Raw genomic sequence first — 12450 nt, 5'->3', positions numbered from 1 at the left:
AATTATAGATCTTATATTTTCATGGTTTTTAAAGTGGATAGGATCCATTCAATAATATCCACTTGTTTAATAAATAATTTAAATTTGATTATTTATTAATTGAAATAATTCATAGATACAATAAGACTCTAATGCACTAAGCCTATTATAACATAACTATGACATATTTTAAATTGTAAATTTATAAATATATTATTTTAAAATATTTTTAATAGTAGTTTAACTATCAAGTTTTAATTTTTTTAATCATAATTAATTTAATTATTTAATTTTAATCATAATATAGAAAAACAATAATTTCTAGTTGTTCACTTGTTTTATTTTTAAAAAGTTAGAAACAAAATCTGGTTATGTAGTATAATTGATCCTGGTAATTCTTTAATCCAAACTACAGAATTATTTGCGGAACAGGACAAATTTACCAGTTGTTCCAATTGTATTTTGACGCGTCAAGAGTTTGTGTTTCTGAGTCCCAAGCTTGGACACATATCCGGTGACGCCGCCGTCGAGGAATCATCAAAGTCAAATAATCACATCTTGTCAATTAATTTACCATTATACCCGTCCCAGGCCCTACTAGTCTGGGTCATTCTCCACATTTGCAGTGGCATTTTAGTGAAAGTGAAAACGCCTCTCTGTCCAGGCCAAATCTTCGGTCCCTAAATCCCCTCTGTCCGTGACCGTAGCCGCTGCTCCTTCGCCGTCTCCAACGGTTAAACAACGATGCAGTCGTCGAAAATGCGCCGCAAAGTGGCCCCGGCGGCCGCCGACGGCGACTCCTCTGAGAAGTTTGATCAACTTCTCCTCTCCTCCGCCATCTGCAACAATGAAGATCTCGGTCCCTTCGTTCGCAAAGCCTTCACCTCTGGCAAGCCGGAGACGCTGCTTCACCACCTACGCCACTTCGCCCGATCAAAAGAGTCGGAAATCGAAGAGGTCTGCAAAGCGCACTACCAAGACTTCATCATGGCCGTGGACGACCTCCGATCTCTCCTCTCCGATGTTGATTCCCTCAAATCATCACTCTCTAATTCCAACATCAAACTACAGTCCGTCGCCGGGCCTCTTCTCTCGTCGCTTGACGCCTTCGTGGAGGCTCGAAACATTAGCCAGAACGTGAGCCTCGCGCTTGAGTCGGTTCGTAAGTGTGTGAAATTGGCGGATCTTTGCTCCAGAGCCAATCTTCATTTGTCGAATAACAATTTCTACATGGCTTTGAAGTGTGTTGATTCGATTGAGGGTGAATTCATTGACAAAACTCCGTCGTCGACGCTGCGGAAAATGCTAGAGAAGCAGATCCCGGAGATTCGATCGTATATCGAGAGGAAGATCAATAAGGAGTTTGGGGATTGGCTTGTGGAGATTCGAATAGTGAGTAGGAATCTTGGGCAATTGGCGATTGGACAAGCGTCATCTGCAAGGCAGCGAGAGGAGGAGCTTCGCATCAAACAACGGCAAGCCGAGGAACAGACTCGACTTAGTTTAAGAGACTGTGTTTATGCTTTGGAAGAAGAAGATGACGATGATGGACTCGGTGATCAAGGTAAGGATGGCTATAACAATGGTAGTAGTGGTGTGCTAGGGTTTGATTTGACTTCTCTATATAGGGCTTATCATATACACCAAACCCTAGGGCTTGAAGATCGGTTCAGACAGTACTATTTTGAGAATCGCAAACTTCAATTGACTTCGGACTTTCAGGTGTCCTCAATGACACCTTTTCTCGAATCTCATCAGACATTTTTTGCGCAAATTGCTGGATTCTTTATAGTAGAAGATCGAGTTCTTAGGACTAGTGGAGGTTTAATTTTGAAAATGGATGTAGAGAATTTGTGGGAAACTGCTGTTAGCAAAATGTGTTCTGTATTAGAGGATCAGTTTTCGAGAATGCAAACTGCAAATCATCTTTTGTTGATAAAGGACTATGTGAGTTTGCTTGGAGTTACACTGCGGCGGTATGGGTACCCAGTTGATCCTTTGCTAGATGTTTTAAGCAAGCACCGGGACAAATACCATGAGTTGTTGTTATCTGATTGTCGTAAGCAGATCGGAGAAGTGCTTGCAGCTGACAAGTTTGAACAGATGTTAATGAAAAAAGAGTATGAGTATTCAATGAATGTACTTTCATTTCAGTTACAAACGTCAGATATAACACCAGCATTTCCTTTTGTTGCCCCATTTTCATCTACGGTGCCGGATTGTTGCCGCATCGTGCGGTCATTTATTGAGGATTCTGTGAGCTTCATGTCATATGGCGGCCAGCTAGAATTCTATGATGTTGTGAAGAAGTATTTGGATAGGCTGTTGAATGAGGTTCTGGATGGGGCTCTGTTAAAGCTTACTAATACATCAATTCATGGTGTCTCCCAGGCAATGCAGGTTGCAGCAAATATGGTTGTACTAGAGCGTGCTTGTGATTTCTTCTTTCGTCATGCTGCACAGCTTTCGGGCATTCCTTTGAGAATGGCAGAAAGGGGTAGGAGACAGTTTCCACTGAACAATGCCCGTGATGCAGCGGAAGAGATGCTTTCTGGGTTGCTGAAGGCAAAGGTTGATGGGTTCATGACATTGATTGAAAATGTGAACTGGATGGCTGATGAGCCTCCACAGAGTGGAAATGAATTTGTGAATGAGGTGATTATATATTTGGAAACTTTAGTTTCAACCGCTCAGCAGATACTCCCAGCTAAGGTTCTTAAAAGAGTTTTACAAGATGTTCTTTCTCACATATCAGAAAAGATTGTTGGGACTCTCCTTGGGGATTCCGTTAAGAGGTTCAATGTAAATGCAGTTATGGGGATTGATGTTGATATTCGGTTGTTAGAATCATTTGCAGACAATCAAGCTTCACTTCTGTCAGAAGCAGATGCTAATCAGTTGAAAACTGCTCTTTCTGAGGGAAGGCAATTGATTAATTTGCTACTGAGCAACCACCCAGAGAATTTTCTGAATCCTGTAATCAGGGAGAGGAGTTATAATGCTTTGGACTACAGGAAAGTTATCGCAATTTCAGAGAAGTTAAGAGATCCTTCAGACAGGCTATTTGGAACCTTTGGAGGGAGGGGACTCAAGCAGAACCCCAAAAAGAAGTCTTTGGATACATTGATAAAAAGACTCAGGGATGTGAGCTGATTCGATATCAAGCTATAGGTACAGTTTGGTTTACTTTCCCCCTACCTCTTATTCGTGATTGGCATTGTGTCGTAGTGGTTCATTGCTAACTTTGGTTGCTTGCTGATAAGCCCTACCAGTAATTTTTTAATTATGTTGTGCGATGTGCATATTTCATTTTGTATGTATTACTCGTATTTATGCATTGGTTGTACTAAATTCTTTGTAGCCATATGATGGAATTTTCTGTTATTTTAACTTTTATATCCTTCAGTAGATATAGTATAAAATATAAATGCAATTCTATGCACTTGTGCATCGGATGGTAGGTGTCCAGGAGTGGGATTGGCTGTAATGACTGTAATCTATACAGTTGCCATCCTATTGCATGTTTAAGCTTACATGTGTAAGTAAGAGAGTGAGTTGGACACTGGTATTGACTATATTCTCTACAGATGCCTTCCTGTTGCATGTTTAAGCTTACATATGCCTTACATTAGGCCTTCTGAGTGTGAGTGAGAGACTAGAACTACTACTAATGGGTAATAAGACATGAAAATGCTAACTGAAGTATGAATTCCAATTGTAATGTAGGTAATGAGTTGGTTTGATGCTTGTTTAGGGTGCAAATAGAAGATGATTGTTGAAATGACATGGATGGAAGTAGCATAACAAGACTCAAAGTTTCTTGTTATTGGTTGAAGATTTAGGTTTCTTTTGATGGGTTGCAACAGTGAACTTGGATTGGTGTTGAACATAGATGGAGCAAGGCTCCTTGGGTGATGAGTTGGGAACTTTGCTAGTAGTCCATAAAAGCCTTTTCATCATTTCCATATACGAGGTTCACATTGAAGTTAGTGGGACCCACTATTTCATTAATGAGATTTGCATTCTATAAAATTGCAAAATAATCATCAGTACTTGGCTAAGAGAATTGAATGGTATGACTTTCCATTTGCTTTTCATAAACCTTGATATGTGCAATATTGTGATCATAGCTCTTGGGGAGCCTTTGGTTTATTTGCTGAAGACCCTTTTATGTCATCTTGTTGCAATGATGTGGACCATTCCTAACCAGCAAATCATGTGCAAAGCTAACACTGATTAAGTTGGCAATCTCATTGCAATGCTCCATATTCTTGACCATAGTCAGAGAGAGAGAATAAAAGTCCTAAAGCTGTTTTTTCTTTATTAGGATGATGGTGGGAAGTACCAGAATCGAGCTTGACGCCTAGCTTAAGTGGCAAGTCCTTGGGCTGGAGATGAGGGAGTTTTCAGGTTCATTTCCATCTAACTGGAAGGCAAAAAATTAATAATAAATTAGACGAAAAAGGATGGGGAAAGAACATTTACTTCTCAAGGAAATGACAGAAATTTTCAGGGTTGAAGCCCTAGGTGGCAGTGATGGAAGAGAAGTGTTGTGCCCCATATTGTCATTTTCCTCTTTTGATCATGATCGGACACTGGCCTTCTTGGCAGATTTATGGTTTTATGCACATTTGCTACATTCTTCATTATAATTTGTTTTACACTGCCATTTTCTTTAATAAGTGAGGCTGCTGGTTGAGCTACACAACGATTTTTTTAGCCTACTGAGATTCATTCTTGGTGTTGTTCAGCATGTGAAGAAAGTATGAAGATTGATTGATGAGAAAGATTATGTATTCTATTATTTCATGATTTTATGAATTTTCCTAAGATGCTTTTCTCTTTTTAATTTTTGTGAGGGAACTGTTCTTTACACAGTTTTTGTTATCACATCTCGTATGGACTCATTAGCTAGAAGTAAAAGCAGTAGATGCTGCTAAATTGTTAGTGAAGAAGGTGATACACTTATTCTGTATGGATTTATTTCAAACACTCTGAGAACTGCTGATGCAATCTAGCTGTGTCAGGTGATGGAAATCTTATTTGCCTTCTCAGTCAAAACTCATTGTCAAAAGAGGGACATGCACAAGCTCCGTTTGCCCTTGTTTTTCTGATTCCCTGTGGTTTTTGTCTTGTAGGCCATGCTTATTCGAGATTTTTATGTTGTAATTTTCATCTCCCTCTGCAGTGTGAACTGTCTAGGTGTATGGATTTGGGATTGTGGTTTGGGAAATAGGATGGGCCAGGTGAATAGGGAGCCATCAAATGAAGTACTGTGGTTACCCTTTTTTTTCCTTTCTTTCTCTTAGAACATGTGTCAAGACATTGCTAGTAAAATGTTAAATCATTATGCTATCTGAGTTCTTAAGTTACAGGAGGTGGTTTGGATACTCAAGAAAATGTCAAGGAACTGAATTAGTAACTTTGAATCTGGGTCGTTGAAAAATGTATGGTGAAATTTTAACTGTCGAAAAAAATTACAAATATATAGTAAGGCACAAAGAAATGAGATCATGGTACAATGGACAAGATCGAGGTACAAAGTAATGAGATCTCGAAGATGGTATAAACAAATGCAGACATGATATCATCTAATTGATGACATTTTTTCAATAGATGTCGAAAAAGTATATTTCAATGCTATACCACTGAAAAAGTATGCTTTAAACAATACTAGGAAGAGTCCCTAGATAGATTGATGGGTTTATTCCCTTATGAGAACCTGGCATCCCTTAATCAGCAAATACCCACAGGCCAGCATCGCCTCATCATCTTAGACATTTTATCGTCAAGTCTTCTTGGAGTTCGGTATTGTTTTCGAATGCCTTGCCCAATAACATAACTTATGCTTCAGCTAAGGTACGCACTGATTGAAAAACTGCCGAATATATGGTCGATCTTTCGTACCACTAACTTCACATGTTATTATAATCGAGTTAAAAACATAAATTTGAATATTATCTAATTATTAAAAAGGTAACATGTTAATAATCATTTTTTATTTAATAATCAAATTGAGTTAAGTCTGATATTTGTTTTAAAATAAATTTAAAACAAGTAAAATATATGTTAAATAATTTAAATTTATAATTAAATTAAGTACTAAATAAAATTATTAAATGAATCAATTTGAATCAAATTTGTATTAAAATATTATCAATTTATTTAACGAATTAGGTTACTTTGTCATCTTAACTTAAAACCGTATTCTAAACAAATGTTTTTACAAAAACAATAACTGGTAATTTTAATAATTGAAAAATATTTATTTAAATTCAACTATAGCCTTTTTTTTTAATTTCCCTTTTGGTAGATCTTTAGATTAAATCATATTTGATCATATGGATTCGAATTACTAGAATGGTAAAGATTCTTTCCAAGGCATAATGAGCTATACCTCTGGACAAAGGTGACCCCATAGTGATATTCAACCCAATTGAATTGAACATTCTTAATTAAAAGCAAAATAATTCTCTCTCTTTTTTCCTAATTTATTTAAACAAATAGTAGGAACAATTTGTAAATTTAATATTCGTAAGTATCAATTGCCAAAAATTTTCTACCCAACAATGTCTCCCCTACAAATGACATTGGGCCTAACTTTAATCACCTATTATCAAGTGGTTTCATGGCATGCACACATTTGATCTCTTGTTTAATCATCACAAAGTAACTTTATGGTGGTAATGAATTTAATATTTGTATCCCACTTTACACTGCAAAGCTCCCTCAAAATAATATTTTGAAAGCTTTGGACATATTAAAATATGTTTTGGCATCTACAATTGATACCCTTATTCAGTGAATTTCACTTTAAGAAAGAGTATTGTCAACAGTAGAGTATATTTTTTTTTTATTCTCTTTTGTCTTTGATACCATTGGATTATTTATTTATTTTTTTGGTAATTTTGTGATCTTATAAAATTGTTTTAGATGCTTGTTGTATAATTTATGAGATTTTTAATAAATTAGATGTAATTTGTGTTGTATTTGTAAGATTTCATCATTTGTCAAACTCAATTTTTTTCATGTTAGAAGGATAAAAAAGTTGAATCATTTGACTATTAGCTTATTGATGATTTGGGTCCACCAAAATTTTTGTTATTCACATTGGTGTTATTATTTGTTTTTTGATATGTTTTATTTTAAAAAAGTAAGAAAATATATATATAAAATAAGACTCTCCTTGCTAATGAAATTGTACTTTTTATTCCATTTTGAATTTGATGGGATTTGTTTTTTGTTTTTTGTTTTTTGTTTTTTTAATTTAATACTCTTACAAAATTTAATCGATGTTATTTGTATAAATCATGATATTTTTAGTAAGTTAGATGTGATATGTGTCATCATTTGTTAAACTTGAATTTACTAACGTTAAAGAGTTAAAACCTCTGAACTATCAAATTTGATTATTAATAGTTTAGGTTCATCAATTTTTTTTGTTATCTATAATGGTAATTATTATTTTACTTGGTACAAAAAAATAAGAAAATCAATATTTGATGATAAGAAAAAAAAAATTATGTACAAATAAAAATATATTTTAGCATCTAAAATATAGTTTTCACTTTTTAACTTCAATAATTTGAGTAAATCTTTTATCAATAGTGATAAAAATCTTTGACCAATAATAATAAAGATATATTTTTTATTCTATTTTGACTTGATTCGATTTAATTTTTTTAATTACATAGTATTATAAGATTTGTCTGTTGCACGTCCAATTTATAATATTTTTAATAAATTAGATGTGACTGATATTGTACATGTAAGATTTCATCATTTGTCAAACGCGAATTTGTCTATGTTGAAGAGTTACAATCCTTGAACTCGAATCTACCGACATTAAATTTTTATTATTTTTTATGATATTATTATTTATCTATAGTTTTTGTATTCTATTTAATAAAAAACCAAGAAAAATATATATTTTTTTACCACACCATGACCATAAAATGATGATGAAAAAATAAATACAAAAGACAAAATTATTGACATCTAAAATAAGACTTGCTCATAATGAGAATGTTATTTAGTAATCATTTAAATTTTAATTTGATGTTGTTTGTATAAATTATGAGATTTTTAATAAGTTAGATGTGACTTTGGTGATGCTTCATCAGCCGTTAAATTTAAATTTTCAGACCTTAAAGAGTCAAAATCCGAACTATCAAATTTGATTATTAAGCTAATGTTAGTTTAAGTCTACCAAACTTTTTGTTTGTTAGGTTGATATTTTTATTTTACTTAACAAGGAAAGCAAGAAAACTAAATATTTTATTTTATTTGTGCCAGTCATACTATTTTTATCACACCAAGATCATAAAAAGATGATAAGAAAAATAAAGAAAAAAACAAAATTATGGAATTTATAAAAATATATTTTGGCATCTAAAATGTCTATTCACCTTTTGATTTCAATAATCTGACTAAATCTTTTGTCAATAATAGCAAAGATCTTTTTCTAATTATAACAAATAGATCATTTTTATTTTATTTTGAATTTGATTTTTTTTTCTTTCAATTCCACGGTCTTATATATATATATATATATATATATATATATATATATATATATATTGTACTTGTATAATTTATAAGATTTTTAATAAATTAGATGCATTTTTTTATCATATATGTGAGATTTCATCTTTTCTCAAACTTGAATTTACTAGCATTAAAGAGTCAAATCCTCGAACCATCAATCTTGATTATCTATTGAATGATAATTTGGGTCCACCAAAATTTTTGTTATTTACCTCATTGTTATTAATTGTATTTTATTATATTTTATTTAATAAACAAGTAAGAAAAATGATATATTTTTTCTCAAGAATATATATATATATATATATATATATAGTGTCTAATCATGTTACTTAGCTCACCGAGATCATAAAATGAAGATAAAAAAAAAAAAAGCAAAGTATGGAAAAAAAAATTGACATCTAAAACAAGACTTTTGTTGAGAACACCGTCATATTTTTCTATAAAATTTGGTCCGATGTTTGTATAAATTATGATATTTTTAATAAATTAGATGAGACCTATGTCATATTGGTGAGACTTTATCATTTGTTAAACTTGAATTTGTTGATGTTAAAGAGTCAAAACTTTTGAAGTTTTGAACTATCAAATTTGATTTTTAACTTAATGATAATTTATGTTCATCACTTTTTTTTTTTTTTTATCTATGATGGTATTATTATTTTACTCGATGCAAAAATAATAAAATTAATTTTTTTGGTCAATAATGTTATTTACCACAAAGGATCATAAAACAATGGTAAGAAAAAACAAAATTATGGACATATAAAAATATATTTTGGCATCTAAAATATAGTATTCACTTTTTAATTTCAACCATTACAATAAATCTTTTGTCCGTAACAATAAAAATATTTTGTCAATAATAACAAAGATACCTCTTTTATTTTATTTTGACTTTGATTGAATTTGAATATTTTAATTACATGATTTTATAAAATTTGTCTGATACGAACATGAACATGTATCGTACATGTAAGATTTCATTATTCGTCAAACTCGAATCTGCTGACGTTAAAGAGTCAAATTCTCGAACTATCAAATCTGAACAATAATCTAATCACAATTTGGGTCCACTCAATTTTTTTGCTATTTTGGATGATATTATTATTTATATATATTTTTTATATTTTACTCAATAAAAAGCCAAGATTTTTTTATTTTATTTTTTGCCTAATCACCTTTTTTAACCATACCAACATCATAAAATGATGAGAAGAAAGAATAAAGAAAAAGAAAACAAAAAATTTTGCCATCCAAAAAATAAATTAAGGAGATGAGTTTTATTTTCTTTTATTTTTATTTTTATTTTTTTATGTTTTGTTTTTGCAAATGGTCGACTCCCATTAATTTTGGCCATTTTTTTAGAGGGCATGGAGATCTGCGTACATTTAGGTTGACTACAAAGTGAAAACACCCACGTGCTGTAATTGCGAAGGCCCACGTCGACAAAAGGATGAAAAAAATTGCATCTCTCTTACTCAACCTCCAAACGACGTCGTCTTTTAAACAGCCAAACGTGTCGCTTCTGTCGTGTTACCATTTTTCTTTGGCTCGCCACCATCATTCTTCCTGGCGGCCAAACGACCACACTATATCTATCTCCACGGCAGAGGAATCTGGATTGGGAAAAATATAATCCGGGTGGAGAGAAAGATCGGAGCTTGTACACCTAAACACATGTCTCGTCCGGCAGTTCTTGTCCTCTGTGTTATCTTTTTATCATCAATCGTCACCGCCGACGACGACTCACCGACGGCGTATGAAATCCTCCAGAGCTACAATTTTCCGATGGGTCTCCTCCCGAAAGGTGCACTTGGCTACGATCTGGATAAGGATACTGGGAAGTTCAATGCCTATTTTAACGGAAGCTGCGGCTTTTCACTTGAGGGTTCGTACCAACTCAAATATAAATCAACCATCAGTGGGTATATATCCCAAAACAAGCTCACGAAACTGAGTGGTATAAGCGTGAAGGTGTTGTTTTTGTGGCTTAATATTGTGGAGGTGACTAGGAACGGCGACGACATGGAGTTCTCAGTGGGGATAGCGTCGGCGGCATTTCCGATTGACAATTTTTTCGAGTGTCCACAATGTGGGTGTGGACTAGACTGCGTTAATGGGCAAGTAAGGAAGCTGAAAACAAACCCTTTTGTGTCTTCTATTTAGGGATTTGGAATTGAAAAATTAGGGATTTTGGACGATGGGCTGTTTATTATATTGGAAGAATTGAATTGGGTTTTGCCCAGTTATGCTAATATTTATTGAATTTGTATGTGGGTTTGGTTTTGTTTATGGTTTTGGTTCTTTCTGATTGTATTTATTTATCATCTATTATTGCTTCTTCTTTTTTTCTTTCCTTCTTGTGTGTGCGTTTGTGTTATTGGTTTTATTCCAAGTGGGTTGAAATAGAATATCGCCCACAAAGGACAATGAGAGGAACTGTGATTTGGTTTCATGGGTAGCTGATAAACAATTTTCCTGAGAAAAGCATGTGACTTTAGTGTATGTTGTGAAGTTGTAATCACTTTATGGATTTCTAGAAGATGTGGGGTGGAGGGGAGGGGTAGGAGTAGGAGTTCTCTTTAATGCTTTTGTGGGATATTATTTTCTCGACAAATCAGCTCCTCGTGGGCTGTAAGAGGAAAAGATTGTTGGAGTCCCCCATTATGGGGAAGCGTCTTTCTGAAGCCAGCCTCCTTGACTTTCAAATTTTGTTTGGTTTAGATGTTTTAAGTGTGATTTGTCTCTTTTGGTAAACTAATGATCAGCAAGTAGGGCATTTGTTGTTGACATTGGTTCTAGTTTACATGGCCAATGTGCCTGGTTTATGCCATATCGCATCAACAGTAGTAAATTTTTTTCTTAGGAACATAGGTTAAGGAGGATGTTTTTCTCTTGTTACGTCAACTTGTAACACACTTCATTTTCGGCTGAATTACTAGCCAAGTTTGACATAGTAAGGGGTTTTTCTTAAACTTAAAAACTTTCAAGCCCTTAGGGTGACTTGAAAGCTGTGATCCCAAATATGTTGAGGCAATGGAGGTGGGAAAGTAGTCAGCCACTGGACTTGTATCTATGGGATTGGTGGTGAGTTGTGCAAGAAATAGTCTTTGGATGATGAATGGTACAGCAAATGTAAATCTAGGCACCTTCTTCCTAAGTTACACTTTTAAAGACTTGGATTTTGAGAGTAACATCTTTTGAGCCGCAAATATAAGAGTTGTCAAGAGTTGAATCATATAAGGAAAATTAGAGGCTGACGAGAAGAAAATGCTGGCTAGACAGCATGATTAGAAGAGGTTTCCTGAACTTTTCATGAATACAGCTGAGCTTCATTCTGTAAAATTTTGTACTGAGCTCATAGTAAGAAGGGACGGGTTTAGGGCCATGGCTGTTAATCATAACAGTAACTGGGAATGAAGGCATCTGTGAGTATAATTTTGTGTTGACTGAAACTCACATTAGCTGTAACAAAATCTTTTGTCTATGGAATGATATATCATGATTAATTAGAGCAACTTGGATGCTTCAAAGTAGGTTATATTGGGAAACATTGTCCTTTGGTTTGTTGTAAAGAGTTGTTGCATGTTTGGGCTTTAACAAGGATGAACTATTCCACTGCATGTCATCCTCTGCCATCCCAAGAGTGTGGTTTGCATGATGAAAGCACAAACAAGGGTTTGGGATTTGATGATTCATGCTTTAACGTTGCTGAGGAATAACCTCATGTGGGACACTTAGCCACTAGACTCACCAGAAGAAGCCAAGTTACATTATGAACCGAATCGAATAGAGCAACAACTGGAGCTGTATCTTTCTTTTTTCCCTAGAGCGAGAAGAGTTAAATCCGGGGGTCATAGGAGAGTGTCCATTTTGGATGGGCACAATGTTGACGAGGAAGCATGGTGTGTAAATATCTTC

The 12450-nt window shown here is 34.1% G+C and overlaps 2 protein-coding genes across 3 annotated transcripts; both read left to right on the top strand.

Annotated features, from left to right (window-relative positions):
- The first annotated feature begins 569 nt into the window (after window positions 1-569).
- Window positions 570-5369, top strand: LOC100255615 (exocyst complex component SEC15B). 2 transcript variants are annotated; one of them, XM_019221259.2, is made up of 2 exons: window positions 570-3150; window positions 5007-5369. In XM_019221259.2, exon 1 carries the CDS (start codon window positions 724-726, stop codon window positions 3130-3132), a length of 2409 nt encoding a protein of 802 aa, XP_019076804.1. In that variant the 5' UTR covers window positions 570-723; the 3' UTR covers window positions 3133-3150; window positions 5007-5369. The 2 variants fall into 2 exon arrangements, with proteins under 2 accessions (XP_019076804.1, XP_002271146.1); XM_002271110.4 differs by lacking the exon at window positions 5007-5369 and adding an exon at window positions 4307-4828 and having other exon boundaries at window positions 571-3150.
- Window positions 5370-10010: 4641 nt separating this feature from the next.
- Window positions 10011-10821, top strand: LOC100265898 (uncharacterized). The gene has a single exon (XM_002271009.5). The coding sequence runs from the start codon at window positions 10207-10209 to the stop codon at window positions 10693-10695; it is 489 nt and encodes a 162-aa protein (XP_002271045.1). The 5' UTR covers window positions 10011-10206; the 3' UTR covers window positions 10696-10821.
- Window positions 10822-12450: the final 1629 nt, after the last annotated feature.

Source organism: Vitis vinifera, chromosome 7 (assembly GCF_030704535.1).
Source record: "Vitis vinifera cultivar Pinot Noir 40024 chromosome 7, ASM3070453v1".
NCBI lineage: Eukaryota > Viridiplantae > Streptophyta > Magnoliopsida > Vitales > Vitaceae > Vitis > Vitis vinifera.
This window is presented reverse-complemented; position numbering and strand designations above follow the sequence as displayed.